This window comes from Exophiala spinifera (assembly GCF_000836115.1).
Source record: "Exophiala spinifera strain CBS 89968 unplaced genomic scaffold supercont1.1, whole genome shotgun sequence".
Taxonomy (NCBI): Eukaryota; Fungi; Ascomycota; class Eurotiomycetes; order Chaetothyriales; family Herpotrichiellaceae; genus Exophiala; species Exophiala spinifera.
In genome coordinates this window covers 5,145,631-5,161,324 of record NW_015622513.1, presented here as the reverse complement: position 1 = coordinate 5,161,324, position 15,694 = coordinate 5,145,631, and the positions used below count along the sequence as shown (strand labels likewise).

The window sequence follows — 15,694 nt, the reverse complement described above, 5'->3', positions numbered from 1 at the left end:
GCCCTACTCACGGCCAATACTGATTCATTCTGTGCTGTTACGTAGCCTAGCAGTCGAATCGCAGCTTACCTGTCCTTTCGCCCTCGAATCATTCCTCTCCGCCGCCGCCGCAACTCAGTCAACCCAATCCAAAGTGCGCGCGCGCGTCTCAAGCTTCTGGAAGGCGAGAGGTTGTCCAGAAACGTCAACAGAACACCGCGACCATCGTGCACCGAGAGCGTGAGTGTAGGGTCGTCGCAAGAGCTGGACCACAACCGACCCGCAAGACTTCGGACTCAGGCATTGTCAACCCGCGCCACACGTTGCCCTTCCGCACTGCCCACGCGGAGCAGAAGTGACAACACATCATCAAGCGCAGCACTACGCCAACCCCAGCGCTGCTTGCTGCAAAGAAGCCCAAAACGAGGCGAATCCAGCCCGCTGACGACAGCTGCTAGATCACCGCCGGCCCAGTTTCGCCTCATTTGTTGACTCGAACTCGTCAATATAGTGGGGAGCTGCTCAGTCTTTCGTCTTTCTCAAACACTCATTGCATAATCTTGCTTGTCCAGCCGTCACCGTGAGTATTGGTGCTCGAGCGCCGGTCCAGTGACCGGTACAGACTGCGCTAGCTGCTAACGCAAGGGACAGGCTCCATCCTACCGCTCTTAGACCCTCCTATCAGAGCGCCCAGGTGCCATTGTGCTGCTTCTGAGAGCACAATATCCCCCTCCAAAGAGCGCGTATCGGCCGTCACCTTGCGTCTCGTTCATCTTAACCGTCAAGCTTAGCCTTCGGACTCCTGCTCCTGCATCTTCCGCACGCGCGACATTGAGGCGGCCACCAAGTCCCCTCCACGGGCCGCAACCTTCTCATTCCGCAGCCGTGCATCTAGAACTGAGAGAACGGCCTGAGCTTCCTCGTACCTCATATTCATCATGGAATATCCTCCACAATATCAGCAGCATAGTCAACATCCACATCTGCAGGGCGGCTATCAAACTTCGCCTCAGAGCGCCGGGCCAGGGACTCTCCAGTCTCCTTCCGGTGCTCAATCGCACATGCAGCAACACAATCCTAACCAGGCTTCCCCCATCCTACCATCGCAGACCCAGAATCATTACCAACCTCAAAGCGCCAGCGGCGCGCATCAGTCGATGGGCTATCAATATGGCATGGGTCCCGCGATGACCCAGGGATATGGTATCTCTCCAACCCAGGCCGCTGCGATGGCAACAGCAGCAGCATCTGGTCAGTAGATTCTCAAGGTCGGCGCGTATCAAACAGGACTACGGCTAACGCTTTGACAGGACAAATGCCACCACTCTCATCTGGTGTAAATATGCCTCAAGGCTCACAGATGGGACAACAACGACGAATGAGCCAGCATATTACCAGTCCCCATGGTCAAGTCTCACAACCGGTAATGAACCACAACATACCCAGGCAATCTGTACCTCCCGCGATGCCCCCTCCACAACAACCGGTACAAGCCCCCGCCGAAGAAATTGTTGCTGCAGGAGTCGAAGAGTCGCCTTTGTACGTCAATGCCAAACAATTCCATCGCATCCTCAAACGACGCGTTGCTCGCCAAAAGCTTGAAGAACAGCTCCGCCTCACCTCCAAAGGTCGCAAGCCCTACCTTCACGAATCCCGGCACAACCATGCCATGCGACGGCCTCGTGGACCCGGAGGCCGGTTCTTGACAGCCGACGAAGTGGCTGCGCTGGAAAAGGGCGAGGCAGGTCCCAACGGCACCCCCACCACCACCAAGAAAGCCGAGAACTCGAGCTCCGGAACCAAGAGGAAAGCTGCATCTGATGACAACGAAACACCGATCAAGAAGTCAAAGATTGCCAGCGAAAGTGCAGAGGAGGAAGAAGACGATGATGGTGAGGAAGACCTGGGTTAGTACTGGGACGGGACGTATCCCTACAGTGCTTCCTCTTCCCTTTCACAGTCTCTTTTTGTCTTGCATTCGAGGATTGCCAAGTTAGCAAGCGTTGATCGGGTTGCGGACGGGTTCATGGTCCAGGTGAAATCGGAGGTCTTTTTTGATCCAGAATTCGCCAGCCTTGCTAGGAATAATCTTCATTGCTTTCCTTTGTTCATCGACTACGAACCTTCAGAGAGATATGGGCTCACGCCAGGTTATGTCATACCTTGTCATACCAACCAACCAAAGTACTACCTACCACCCCCCGAAGACGCCAGAGGTGTTGCAGGCTTATTGCCATGAGAATTATTGGCAAAGGATTGAAATTGCGAGTCGTTGACCACTCAAATTGTTCAGAGCGACACCATTCCAACTGTCATTTCAGATTGCATGTTTTCTCGATTCTGCGAATAAAGTCCTCGACGGGTCCCGACGCCGGAAAAAAAATAAGAGGGGAGGATGGGAGTGCGACGAAGATCGGCTTTTGTTGATACAGCAATTGACAGTGTTTCGTCTTGTCGAAGGAAGCTTGCTCGCACAACTCGTCCACATCCACCCTCCAGCCTCAATGAAACCTAGATTGTTACTCACCTCACCGTGAAGGAAAAGCGATTGGAAGGCAGGACCAGCAGAGGCCAGGAGGAAGTTTGATACTTTGTTCTTGTTCGAAAGCGGATGGCCACACGCACCCTATTTTCATTTCTTGCACATCAGATTGTGGGTTGAGACTACTCCTGAGTCCTCCTTCTTGCATCGTTACTTTATTTCTTACTCTCTTGCTCTCGGCCGGCATCCGCCGTCACGATCGTTTTCACGCCTAACGAATTTCCTTTGACGTTACTGTTTGGACCTGGTTGAACAAATTGTTTGCATTGCGAAGGGAGGGAAGAAGAAGGAAGAAGGATGAAGGATGGTTGGTGGCGAAAGGGGTTTCTTATGAAATAAGGAAGGAAAGGAAGAGCATGGACATGCACACACAGAGACACTCACGCACACACCCGGCTTGGGCTTGAAGATTTTATTCCACCCTGAATTTGTCAAGCTAGGTACAGCAGAGGCCTTCCACCGCCAGGAGCGAGGTTGGAAATGGAACGACTATCTCTTTCTCATTTCGACATTGGGGAGTTCTTTTTCTTTCTATCTTCGATCATGACCAATGGTCAGAGATTCTGAGGGAGAAGCAACAGACAAGGATGTATGAGAATGGGAGGAAAATGACTGGAAATCCGAGCCAGCAACCTCCCTACCCATTTTGATTCAACCTTTCGTTGTGCCTTTGAATCCGATACTTTCTCTTCCACCTCCACGATATGACATTACGCTTCCCTTGTCGCCTCATCTGGATGAGAGACAGGGGATGTGATTGTGGGAGAGGGTTGTTGATTGATCGATCGATCGATCGATTGTGGTGGGAGGAGTGAGTAGTGCTCAGCAGATAAAGTTTCGGTGAGAAGTCAAGTGGTGTGAAGTAAAGGCAAAGACGAGGGGAAGAGGAAGAGAGAGAGAGAGAGAGAGAGAGAGAGAGAGCACAAAGGGAATCGTTATTTGTACAGACAGATTGTGTCTCTTTTTTGAAAGTTCGCCTCATTGTATTTTGCTGCGTTTAATTTTGGCTTTATACAAGTTTTTGTCATGAATCTTTTTCTTTTTTCCTTCTTCTCAAGTAGGCATTTATAGTAAAGTAACAAACACTGAAACACCGAGCCACTGAAATGGTGAGAACTGCGGGAGGTTGACTGCAGTGGACGCTGAGAGTAGGTGTCGGAACGGTGAGTCAATCACGGTAGGTGGTAAGTAAGTCAGTGACACTGGCATACCGAGAACACTGAACGTATGTATGTGAAGAAATAAATACTCTACGGCGTTTCGGCTTTTCAAAACTTGATGACGACGACGACGATGATCTTCATCTCATGTCGCGTGAGAAAAAAGACGTTGCTTATTACTTTCTTTTTCATTCATTCGACGGTCCAAAAAAAAAATTAACAACAACCAGGGGATATATATCTGTCGTCCTTGTTCATGCGTACTCTCTCTCTCTCTCTCTGCATCTCAGGTAGAGCCACATACTTCGTGGGTATCCAAGGCATGTGTATATGTGTGAGAGTGTGTACATGTACCGTATATGCCAACAGGATTCGCTCGGTGTTATTGGAAACATGTCCACCTGTGTTTCTTCCCTTCTGTGGGCGGCTGGGTCGTTGTGCTCGTCGTCGTAGCCGTGGATGTGGAGTTGGGGCCCGGTTCTGGTTGTGCCGCCGAGACGGTAACGGCGAGACGTCTTCTGCTCCCGACACACTGCTGTTTCTCGTCCATGTCTAGGGTATCGTCATTACTATCATCATCATCATCGTCATGATCATCAACACCACCAATGTCATCATGGTTCGCTTTCTCATTTTCGTTTTCTGCCGCCGTCTTCGCTCGCCCATGATCATCATCAACATCAGCGTCGTCATCATCATCGTCGCTGTCGTCTAAACTCATTCGGAATCTCCGTACACTGTCGCTGTCGCCGTCACCTCCAGCTCCGGCGTAGAACGCTCGTCTGGCGTTCTTTGAGTGCATACACTTTGGCAGCATCTTTCGCAGGAAACCCCTGAACCCAGAATGAGCGCGGTCGATCTTTTCGTATTCCTCTCTTCGCGTGGCGTTGGACGTCCAGGAGATGACGGCGTTCAAAGGCGGCCGCCTCGCGTCATTGCCTCCTCCAGACGTGCTCTCTTGTCGGCCGTACTTGTTGTCCACGTCGCTGACCGACGTTGATATCCGCGGGCTGACCACGTGCGACTGGTACACAAGCGAGGAGTCCGAGTAGCTGTGCCGGAAGGCTGGCGAGGGTGAGGACGACGCCGACGCCGACGCCGACGCCGAGGACAAACTCACTCTGCGGTACGGACGACGAGTCTGGTGCTCTCGTTTGACCGCTTTCAGCTTCTCGTCCACGGTGTGGCAGAGCTGTCGTTCCATCTCCGTCCTGCTGGACGGCGCTGGAACTGGTGTGTCGTCTGGAACGAGTGAGGCATGTCGAGTGGCTGTTCGTGTTGTGGAAACGCTGGGCAAAGGCGTGAATTCTCGACTCAAGACGAGCATTCCGTCCAGCGACGAGAAGAGCCGACAGCTCTGCCGATGTAAAGTTGTCGGGTCCCTTCGAGAAGAGTGCCTTCTTCCTCCGTTCCTTCCAAAATTGGTGCTGCTCTGTCGTCTTGGTGTGCTGGGATTGGTCCGTCGACGTCTGGACCTACTCGAGCCAGGCCGAGAAATGCCCTGGTCGGTCATCTCAGACGAATCCTCGCATTCCTCTGGGCTTGGGCTCGTCAACCCATCAGGAAGACTGTTCAAGTCTTGCATGTGTCGTGTGCTTGACCGTCTACATTTGCATTTCTTGGCAGGGCGAGCTTCTGGCATGGTCGTTTGCTGTGCTGCCTTCTTGTTGGTGCTTGATCGGGCCGAATGGAATGATTCGGCATCGGAGTCGTTGAATGTATCCTTCATTGCGAGTCGCGCCGGTAGCTAGTGTCGTGGAAACTTCTCATCAAATTCGTCGAAATCGTTCTTCGAGCACCCGTAAAGTGCTGTATATATGTAGTTAAGTCGGGGAAGGATGGAATAGCACCGTCGACCCGATCGTCTACTCGGAGTCCATGAGGGGAACAAAGGCGTCAAAGCAAAAGACAATGAATGGGAATAATGAGAGAAAGGACGTTTGTCGGTTGTCACTGAAGCTCGGTTTGACAGTATGGCGAAGGTAAAACGTATATGAGGATCAGTCCATGATGTACGTTGAGTCACCGCTAGATCTCGATACACGTATCACGCAGTGATGTAGCGTGCCAGAGTCCCACCACGAATCTCAATACCTGACTGGGCCCGAAAAGCATACTGCAGACAGAATTTTGCCAGGGATAACTAAATAATGAAACAACGAGTCGAGCGGAAATGAGAGGTGAATCTGGGTGCAGAGGCGAAAGGGCGTCGACTGTTTGGGAAGTCTATGGCATCTAAAGCCGTTGGGCGTTGCATCTGTGGGGAGCCCAAAGAGAGGCGGCCACATGAGCGATTGGTGGGAGTCTTCCACAGGTGATCGTCTGAGACGCCATTGTCGAATGGTGGAGATTGAACGGCACCGATATGCCGATACTGTTCGACCATCGTGAGGCCAGGACGACAGAGACTCGTAAATCATAGGGCCATGTGATGGAAAATAGTCGTGGTTTGAGATCGGGCGCGTGGTGGACTCAGGGCATGAGAAAAGCGAAAACCAGAGGCCAACCAGGCTAGAGACGCAGATGCCCGTTGGGACGGCGACTTGATTGGCGACGGCAATGAGAGCAGATCAAGCTGCAGCACGCCAAGTGGCTCGCGGTCTGTACACCGCATACACCGCCAGATCTCGCCAATGATGGGAGCATCACTGGCGCCAGGGGACAATGGGCCAGATGACCTCGGAGGCGAGATCACTCTGGGTCGTTCTCAAGACTTCAGGACTCAGGACTGGGGACATTGACATTCGCCCACAGTGCGAGGGTACACCTCCGCGCACGCGTAGAGAGTGGCTCAGCCAAGTGGTGGCAAGAAGAGAACAAGATTCAGCCTCAAAGCGGAAAGGCACAGAGAGGGCAAAGAGGAGATCTTCACGGTGGGTTTGACGTCTGATGGAAAAGTGCCCGCCGGTACGAGTATTGTACAAAGGCTGCTGTCCCATCGTACTCATGGTGATGGTGGGTTTTATTGCTACTGTACGTGCTTCCACCTGGTCTTTTCGCAATAGGCAGGAGACTCGACGTCACGTGATCAGACGCACGTGATTCAATCGCTCTGAACCTCGCTCGTGACTTTCCACGTCTCAACAGCCTTGGGTGAGAACCACAATCTTCATCCGTCTCTCACTTCATCCCAATGTTTGATGCTTTGCTATGCGATGCAATTAAATAGACTCTCAGGGCCGTAGCCACGCCATCCATGATGCTGTCTTCGATGCCTCACTATTAATCTCTTATGCCACCAATTCTGCCCAAATTTTTGCCTGCGCCGTGAAATGCTACATCGCTATGCCGCTACATGCTGGTCCACAGGTCCCCGTCTAGAAGATGCCGAACTTTTTCTTCTTTCCACCGTCTGCAATTCTTGTCAGTCGGGTTGCGCTTGCGCCGGTGGTCATGTCAGTCTGCTCACCGTTTGATCCAATATTGCCCGAACTTTTACTGTCCGTCAAGAGTCCTTTCTTCCCGGCCGCTGCCGCTGTCATGGGATCTGCCCCTGCACCAGCAGCTTTGATAGCTGCGATTCGATGTTTGGCTCTCTCGTCACCGTGTTCTGCTGCTCTCACATACCAGACATTGGCTTCGAGCGGATCACGACGGCAACCTATGCCCGTTTCCGTAAAGTAGCCCACGGTATATTCCGCCTTAGGTAAACCCTGTGCAGCGGCCTTTTTGGCCCATTCGTATGCCTCGGCTTCGTCCTTTTCCAGAACGTTGGGCACGCCAACCATGTACCAGGCGCAAAGAGCCATCTGTGATTCGGCATGCCCCCGTTCCGCAGCACCAGTGTAGAAGTGAATGCTGAGGGCCGGATCTTGGGGGCATTTTAATTGACCGAGTTCATATGCTTGCCCGAGACGGTAGTTGGCATCGACATGGCCCAGGTCGGCAGCTTTTGTGTACAGCTGAGCGGCGTAGGACTCATCCTTGAACACGTCCGGTCCGTAACCTGTTTCGTGAAGGCATCCTAGATCGTAAGGGGCTTGGTTGTACTGGTAATCGGCAGATTCGGCACCTCGCATGAGCCATCTCACGCCCTCACGGTAACGTTTGGTCAATCCCATGTCGCCAGTCAAGCACGCTCGTCCAAGTCGTAACATGGCTCCAGGATGGTTTTTGCTGGCGGCATGTTGGTAGAATTGCACTGCTTTGGCTGCATCCACCCGACAACCCCAGCCAAATTCGTAACACAACGCGGTACGGTACCCCGCCTCCGCATGCCCATGTTTCGACGCGGCCAGGAAAAGAGGAAATGCCCGATCCCAGTCTTCTTTGCCATTGTTGAACAGACCCGACGCATATCCGTCGGCCAAATAATACTGTGCGAATGGGTATGAGCGGTCGGCCAATCTCTGCAGGATATGCTTGGCCTCTTTCAGCATATCGTTTCTCACAGACTGATGCGATTTCTCTGACGTCGCCGCCTCCGACTGCGCGTCTGCTTCGAGTCCCTGCTCCTGAGCCGCGCTAATCATGAAAACAGCAAATTCATACTGCACAGCTGAATCGTTGGTCTTCTTGACATTGGCAAGGTACATATCGAGCGTTTTCTTGGTGGACAGAAGATTGGCGTTTGTTCCAACCACATTACGAAGGCCTAGATTGAATAGATGTTCTGCACCACTTGGCGCAGGCTGAGGGTAGGGCACATTGAGAAGATCGACATACGAGACAGGTCGAGTATCGGGCGAGCGTGAGCCTCTGGACACGGGTCGGCCAGGGGACAGATTGGGAGAAAGGGATCGGCCACGAAAGTCAGAAGTGCTCGAGAAGCCGCTGTCTGGTCGCTGCAGATTCCGGCCATAGGTACTGTTACGATTACCGTCCAGCTGCCCAGAACCGTCAGTATTGATGGTTAACTGGGAGGCCCGCTTGTCAAGGGAATTCATTTCAGGATCCGTGAGCTGGTGGTGATAACGCAATGGTTCGAAGCTTCCCGAAGGCGGTTCTGTTTCTAGAGCGGATGTCGAGGCATGTCTCGCAGATCTTTTCTGGAAGGGGGTCAATTCGATATTCCCATCTTTTGACATAAAATTCTCAGAAGAGACCCGTCGGTGGTCGGTAACACTGTCGCCGTCCACTGGCCGCCTCCTGATCATGGCCTGCGGCGTAGGTGACAGTCTGTTTGGATCCTGCTGTTGGGAAGGTTGCGGAGTCAACGTTCGCTTTGGTGCCATCGGATCCGTTGATTTTGACAGCGCAGTTTCAGGAGGATGGATCTGCAGGTTGGTGGGCGCAGCGGACGCTGACGGTGGTCGCTCGTCTACTGTAGACATCGAGATGGCAGGGTTGCCCGTTTCCTTCGATTGAGCAGAAACTGAACGCGGTAGGCCAGTCGCGCGCTCTCCCACGGGCTCTATGATCTGTGGGCTACCGATTCTGAGGGGAGGAGAGTAGATGGGCGGCGGGGGAGTCGGAGGAAGAGGATGACTCGTTGCTTGAGCCATGTCGACACAGGCACAGTGGCTGCCACGTTAGGAACAAGACATCTGCGTGTCAATAGGACGAAGCGTATGGCCGAAGGTGGCGGAGAAAGTCTCTCCAGGGTGACAACTGCGCGGGAAGCGATTGACCAGCAACCACCAGGTTCAGGTCGATATTGGAATGCGACCAATTGGTCAGGGAGGCTAAAGATGGTCTAGGGTATCACGTCGTCATATGGAGGAATGCTGTGGCGTCCTGATCAAAGGGGGAATGTTCCTGGACTGACACGAAAGCGGCGGACGTAGGTTTTGGCAAAGAACTGTCAGGGAAAGCGAGCGACCACACTGTCTGAGTATGCTGAAGAACCGGACTCGCTAGCAACGACAAGAGACACGAGCAAGACAGTCAGAGCGGAAGGAGAGGAACGAAGTTGAAAATAATGTAGTAGAACGTAGTAGAATGTCGGATGGGGATGGATTGACAGGGAGCGAGGATGATGGAGGTGAAAGGCACGTTCAGAGAACTCGTATGCAGGAGTGACAGGGATGACGCCCCGCGCACAACACCTTTTGCATCCACACCATTACGAGTGCTTGAAGTACTACTGTAGGTGGCTGATGGCGCTCCCTTTCCTCGAATGCCTCTTGGGGCTACCTAGACTTCTTTGTGCGGTGGTGGTGGTGGTGGTTGTTGTTGTTGTTGTTGTTGTTTGGAAGGCTTGTTGGGATACGGTGAGAATAGTTTTCTCTCTTTCTCACGCTCTTTTTTAGGAACAATCAAAACATGTCTTTGTGCAATTCTGGCAATGCTAGAAATCCGACAAATAGCTGACTACACGTGGTTACACGACGTCGACTAGTGCTGGATCCGGACGAAGGGTCAACAGACCGGGCGCCCGGTGTTCGATGCAGGGTTCAAGATTTGCATTCAGGAGCCCGAGATTTGGTAGCTGGTGTACTGAAAACAGTGGTTCATCAGAGATGAGCCTACGGTATAGCGCGATACACAGGACACAGACCTCGCACAGGCAGGGCTGACAGCAACTCTCCTGGCTGCCACCTAATAAGGCACAGGAGATACAGAGAGGCTATCTCAGGGAATGTCTGGACTATGGAGATGTTTGTGAGTGCGAACTCCGACCCGTACTCGTCCAGTTGGTGAAGCCGTGTAGGCACCATTTGGCGGTGCAAAGACCACCTCTTCAGGCGTGCCAGGTGGTGCTAGGCCATTCTGGGGGCGCCGAGTGTTCCGGGAGGGGCCGCCGGCCTAAGCCTTCTCTACCACTTTCTACCAGTGTTGGGCCTCCGCCGACAAGCAGGTCTCAGTTTAGGGAGTCGAGAACGTCTGCACTGCTGCGACAGCAAGCCACAACGCTGAAAATTTCGTGCTGGCTTGGGTGTGCTGATGACGACTCGCTCCACCACCATATCAACAACGTTGTGCGGCAGAACCTGGGCCCGAACTTAAACGAAGTTGTGTTGCTAATATGCTCCGTGCAAGGGGATACAGGAAGAGAGAACCTCCCCCAAAGAGTCCAGTTTGACTGGTTCAGGAGCGCGCTTCACTTGCGACAGGCATCGAGGCAACGTGTCCAAGGCTGTCATGGACTCAATCGGCTCCTTGTCAGATGTCATCGCAAGCAGAAGAGGCGTGGCCTGTGGCGACGGAATGGTCTCACTGGTGCTCCAGTTTTGGAGAGCAACTGGCAGTCTGTCAGGGCAACACGGGGATAAAAATACCATAGCGCACTAAACAAGCGACGATGCCAACTCAGCCACAACCGAGGCCGCTCCGCAGTCGAAGAACGTACAGAACAGTAATAAGCGCGGATGCAGCCCAGAGAGGAGAGTCGACAACGGATGGGTTGAGTCGGAGTATGGGATGGATTGTCGGTAGAATCAAAGGGTTGTTGACATTGCTGCTTACCTCCTCTATTCCCACACTTCTCAAGATCGTGGCCAGTGGAAAGGAGAAGTTTTTTGCCTCTCTCCAGACCAACAGCGCCTCTCGACTGGCGAGGGTGGACAGGGTTCGAACAAGTCTCTCTCCTGATGATCCACCATCGAGATCCCTGTCGCTAGGCCGTATCCAATCCTGTATTTTCTGTTGCCGTATCCATGCAAGCCCAAACACTGCACGATACCCTCCTACTTGTGCCATCATCGTTTTCTCCTGGTCTTGTTTCCCGCAACCACACGAACAGCATTCGTTCACATACTCTTACGCTCGCTCAGCCAGTCTCCCATTTTCGGGTTTCATATCCATTCGATCTCTCAGTCTGCCAATAGATTCCCCCTTCTCCCCCGAATCTCGACTGTGGCCAACAGACGAAGCCACTGTTTGTTCCACCCTCGACTACACCACCACCCTGCAGACTGCACGCTGTCCTGCACATTCTACATCCTGCATGTGTTCTCGAGACCTTTCCTACGCCAGACAGTATTCCGACCTCAGCGTGTCGACTCTCCCTCGTTAAGTAGGACGTGATTGAAGGGACGGCGCAGGCGCTGTCAGTAAACGATAAATCAGAGAGGAAGACCTGCAGGCATCAATGCTTGGACGGTAACTGTCATATTGCAGCGTATGTGACAATCCCATTGTTGATGTCACATACCTAGCGCTCACATTCCTGGGTAGAACATGTCAGACCCGCGCAGGCCGTGGCCTGCGACTTCACCTACGCGCGAAAAATCCCACTCGCCGTACCGGGACTCTCCATCCAGACGATTGAGAGACATCGAGACAGGCGGCTACAATTCCCCCCAGAACCGTCCTTACTCCAGTCAGCGAGGTAGACCCGACCACGAACCCCCTTCGCCTGGCTCTCGAGTAGCCGACTGGGAACCTATCATTACCAACATGACCCAGAGCGAGCTTGGCCGCAAGAAGTCTCTCATCCGCCCTGAACGAAACAGGATCGACCGAGATCATCCCAACTATTACTACCGCAAGCATGCGCAGAATATGGAAGTCTTCCCCTCGACAACGGGCAACGATCCGGCCATGGAAGATCTGGCTGAAAGACGTACCGTCAGCTCGGACAGCACTGCTCAGAAAACTGCCTTGGACGAAGATTTCACCCCCAACCAACAACGGAAAGCCCACGTGCCAGGAATGTTGGAGCCGGTGGGAAAGAAAAATCAACCGCGGAAGCTGGTCAGGAAGGACACACGAAAAATCAGTGAAGAGGAGAAGCTACGGCGGAAGGAATTGGACAAGATCAAACCTCCAAGCGTATGGAATGTGTATTGTGCCATCATCACATTCTGGGCCCCCGATTTTGTCCTACAATGCTTCGGCATGCCAGCCCGCGCTCAGAGAAGAGCGTGGAGAGAGAAGTGCGGCCTCATTAGCATAATTCTCCTCATTGCTGCATTTGTTGGCTTTATCACCTTCGGCTTCACGGAAACTGTCTGTGGACAATCTGGACTTCGGCTCAAGATCAACCATGTCGACCGGGGTTACATGATTTTTCATGGGAACGCTTACGATTTATCACGCTCGCAACACCCTGCCGCTCGGGGGATCCCCTTGGACAGCAACGTTCTGTACGATCTGCCACACAAGTATGGTGGGCAAGACGGAAGTTTTATGTTCCAGGAAGTCAATGGAGATTGCAAAGGGCTAATTACTCTTGCGCCAGGGTCTGATGTCCCTACAAACGCTGACGGGGATTTGGCCTGGTATTTTCCCTGTACAGCTTTCAACCAAGATGGTTCCTCGCCGGTCAACACCACTGTGCCTTATTACCTGGGCTATGCCTGCCATACTACCTCCAAGGCGCGCGATACTTTCTTTCACGGTCTCCGAAAGTCCGGAGAAGTGTTCTTCACCTGGGATGACGTCAAAAACAAAAGTCGGAATCTTGTTGTTTATTCTGGTTCGGTGATCGACTTGGACCTTCTGCGGTGGTTCAACGAGAGCCAAGTTGCCTGGCCTGCTCAATTTGACGACCTGCGCAAGAATGAGCAGATTCGCGGAATGGACATTACGCATGTTTTGCAATCGGGTGCCGACAAGAAGGTGGGCAAGTGCCTCAGTCAAATTGCCAAGGTGGGCTCGATTGATACAGAGACCGTGGGTTGCATTGCTTCCAAAGTTGTCTTGTATGTCTCGCTGGTCTTCATCCTGGCCATCGTCCTGTCAAAATTCTTCCTTGCCTTGGCCTTCCAGTGGTTCCTGGCTCGGAAGTATGCGGCTCCGAAAACTTCACAGACGATGGATCCGAAACAGCGAGCCCAAGAGATCGAAGCATGGACCGACGACATTTACAAGCCTGCACCGAAACTCATGGATCCGGCAACTACCATCTCAGGCTCTGATGCGAGGACCAGCAAACGTGGAAGCATGCTGTTCCCACAGACATCCAGGTTTACCAGCCCTTATGCTGTCGACCGTGCCGCGAAGGCCAATCGGGCTCCGCCGACCACCATGACCAGCCAGTCCTCGCAAGCCAAACTGACCCAGTCGGGGGCAAGTTTGTACAAGCATGGATATAACAACAGCCAGAATACGCTCGATGTACCGACCCGCATGAGTATTGGCGCCAGTAGATCCAGTCTGCTCCTCTCCGGTCACGAGTCACGTTATTCGGTCACAATGGATAATCTCGGGGCTAATGGACCCGAGGGTTTCATCCATGACAACGTCGTCCCGCAACCACCCCCGGAATGGCAGCCTTTCGGATATCCGCTCGCTCATACGCTTTGCCTCGTGACTGCGTATTCGGAAGGTGAGGAAGGCATTCGTACCACATTGGACTCCATCGCTACAACCGACTACCCCAACAGCCATAAAGCGATCGTCGTTATTTGCGACGGTCTCATCAAAGGCAAAGGAGAAAGCCTGTCCACTCCTGACATTGTCCTTGGAATGATGGGTGATTTTGTCATTGCCCCCGAAGATGTGCAGGCATTCTCGTATGTTGCAGTGGCGAGTGGCTCCAAACGACACAACATGGCCAAGGTATATGCCGGGTTTTATGATTACGGTCCAGAATCTAGGATCGCGCCGAACAAACAACAACGTGTGCCAATGATGATGGTGGTGAAATGCGGAACACCCGATGAAGCCACCAAGAGCAAACCTGGAAATCGAGGCAAACGAGACAGTCAGATCATCTTGATGTCGTTCTTGCAAAAAGTCATGTTTGATGAAAGAATGACGGAGCTGGAATACGAAATGTTCAACGGTCTATGGAAAGTTACTGGCATGTCTCCCGACTTTTATGAAACAGTCCTCATGGTTGATGCCGACACGAAGGTGTTCCCTGACAGTCTCACCCACATGATATCGGCCATGGTCCAGGATCCAGAGATCATGGGTCTTTGCGGCGAGACGAAGATTTCGAACAAGAGTCAGTCATGGGTTACACGTATTCAGGTGTTTGAATATTTCATCTCGCACCATTTATCCAAGTCATTCGAATCCGTCTTTGGTGGTGTCACTTGCCTGCCTGGATGCTTCTGTATGTACCGGATTAAATCACCCAAAGGTGGCCAGAACTACTGGGTTCCCATTTTGGCAAATCCGGATATCGTGGAGCGTTACTCGGAAAATGTGGTGGACACCCTGCACAAGAAGAACTTGTTACTTCTTGGTGAAGATCGTTACCTTTCGACGTTGATGCTGAAGACGTTCCCCAAACGCAAACAAGTCTTCGTCCCTCAGGCTGTCTGCAAAACACAAGTTCCTGACGAATTTAAGGTTCTGCTCTCTCAACGACGAAGATGGATCAACAGTACGGTGCACAACTTGATGGAGCTCGTCCTGGTCCGGGATCTGTGCGGTACTTTCTGTTTCAGCATGCAATTTGTGGTCGGGATTGAACTTATCGGTACATTGGTCTTGCCAGCTGCCATTGCATTCACTTTCTATCTGATCATCATCTCGATCGTCAAGAAGCCGGTGCCAGTCATCCCGCTCGTCCTTCTTGCTCTGATTCTCGGTCTCCCGGCAGTTTTGATTGTTCTGACAGCGCATCGTTTGTCATACGTCATGTGGATGGTGATCTACCTTGGCTCCCTGCCAATCTGGAACTTTGTCCTACCAACCTACGCTTATTGGAAGTTCGACGACTTCAGTTGGGGTGACACACGGAAGACGGCGGGCGAGAAGACCAAGAAAGCAGGCCTGGAGTATGAAGGTGAATTTGATAGTACCAAGATCACCATGAAGAGATGGGCCGATTTCGAGAGAGGTATGTCTATTGATGCACCCCGGTTCTTTGGCCATGCATGACTGACTTTCTTGTAGAACGAAGAATCCAGTCGAGTGGTAATTGGGTCCCACAACCCAGTCGACCTGCCAGTGGTTATGGATCAACTCATAATTTGGAGCACTACCAGGACTACTAACCGTGTATGATGAGCGGAATTTATGTATGATGACAAACCATGACTACCCAAACAAAAAAGCATTTGCATCCTCGAACAATGAAGGTGGCGAGAGCATGGCAGCGAGTTTCTTTTTATAGAAGGGAAGGGGTGGTTGATTGATATGGTATGGTTTCTGTTGGTAGGAGTTGCATTGCGCTTGCACTGAGTGTGGTGGGAACGGGAGGCTAAATGCTGTCTTCGTCCACTAGCGGTCG

The 15,694-nt window shown here is 52.4% G+C and overlaps 4 protein-coding genes across 4 annotated transcripts; 2 read left to right on the top strand and 2 right to left on the bottom strand.

Annotated features, from left to right (window-relative positions):
• Positions 1-917: 917 nt before the first annotated feature.
• On the top strand, positions 918-1,891 carry PV08_01898 (uncharacterized protein; the record flags this gene model as incomplete). Its single annotated transcript, XM_016376258.1, has 2 exons — positions 918-1,230; positions 1,290-1,891. The coding sequence occupies 2 exons, from the start codon at positions 918-920 to the stop codon at positions 1,889-1,891; spliced, it is 915 nt and encodes a 304-aa protein (XP_016241534.1).
• Positions 1,892-4,063: 2,172 nt separating this feature from the next.
• On the bottom strand, positions 4,064-5,410 carry PV08_01897 (uncharacterized protein; the record flags this gene model as incomplete). Its single annotated transcript, XM_016376257.1, has 1 exon — positions 4,064-5,410. The coding sequence occupies one exon, from the start codon at positions 5,408-5,410 to the stop codon at positions 4,064-4,066; it is 1,347 nt and encodes a 448-aa protein (XP_016241533.1).
• A 1,588-nt stretch (positions 5,411-6,998) lies between these two features.
• PV08_01896 (uncharacterized protein) lies at positions 6,999-9,125 on the bottom strand (the record flags this gene model as incomplete). Its single annotated transcript, XM_016376256.1, has 2 exons — positions 6,999-7,033; positions 7,091-9,125. The coding sequence occupies 2 exons, from the start codon at positions 9,123-9,125 to the stop codon at positions 6,999-7,001; spliced, it is 2,070 nt and encodes a 689-aa protein (XP_016241532.1).
• Positions 9,126-11,742: 2,617 nt separating this feature from the next.
• On the top strand, positions 11,743-15,458 carry PV08_01895 (uncharacterized protein; the record flags this gene model as incomplete). Its single annotated transcript, XM_016376255.1, has 2 exons — positions 11,743-15,301; positions 15,358-15,458. The coding sequence occupies 2 exons, from the start codon at positions 11,743-11,745 to the stop codon at positions 15,456-15,458; spliced, it is 3,660 nt and encodes a 1,219-aa protein (XP_016241531.1).
• Positions 15,459-15,694: the final 236 nt, after the last annotated feature.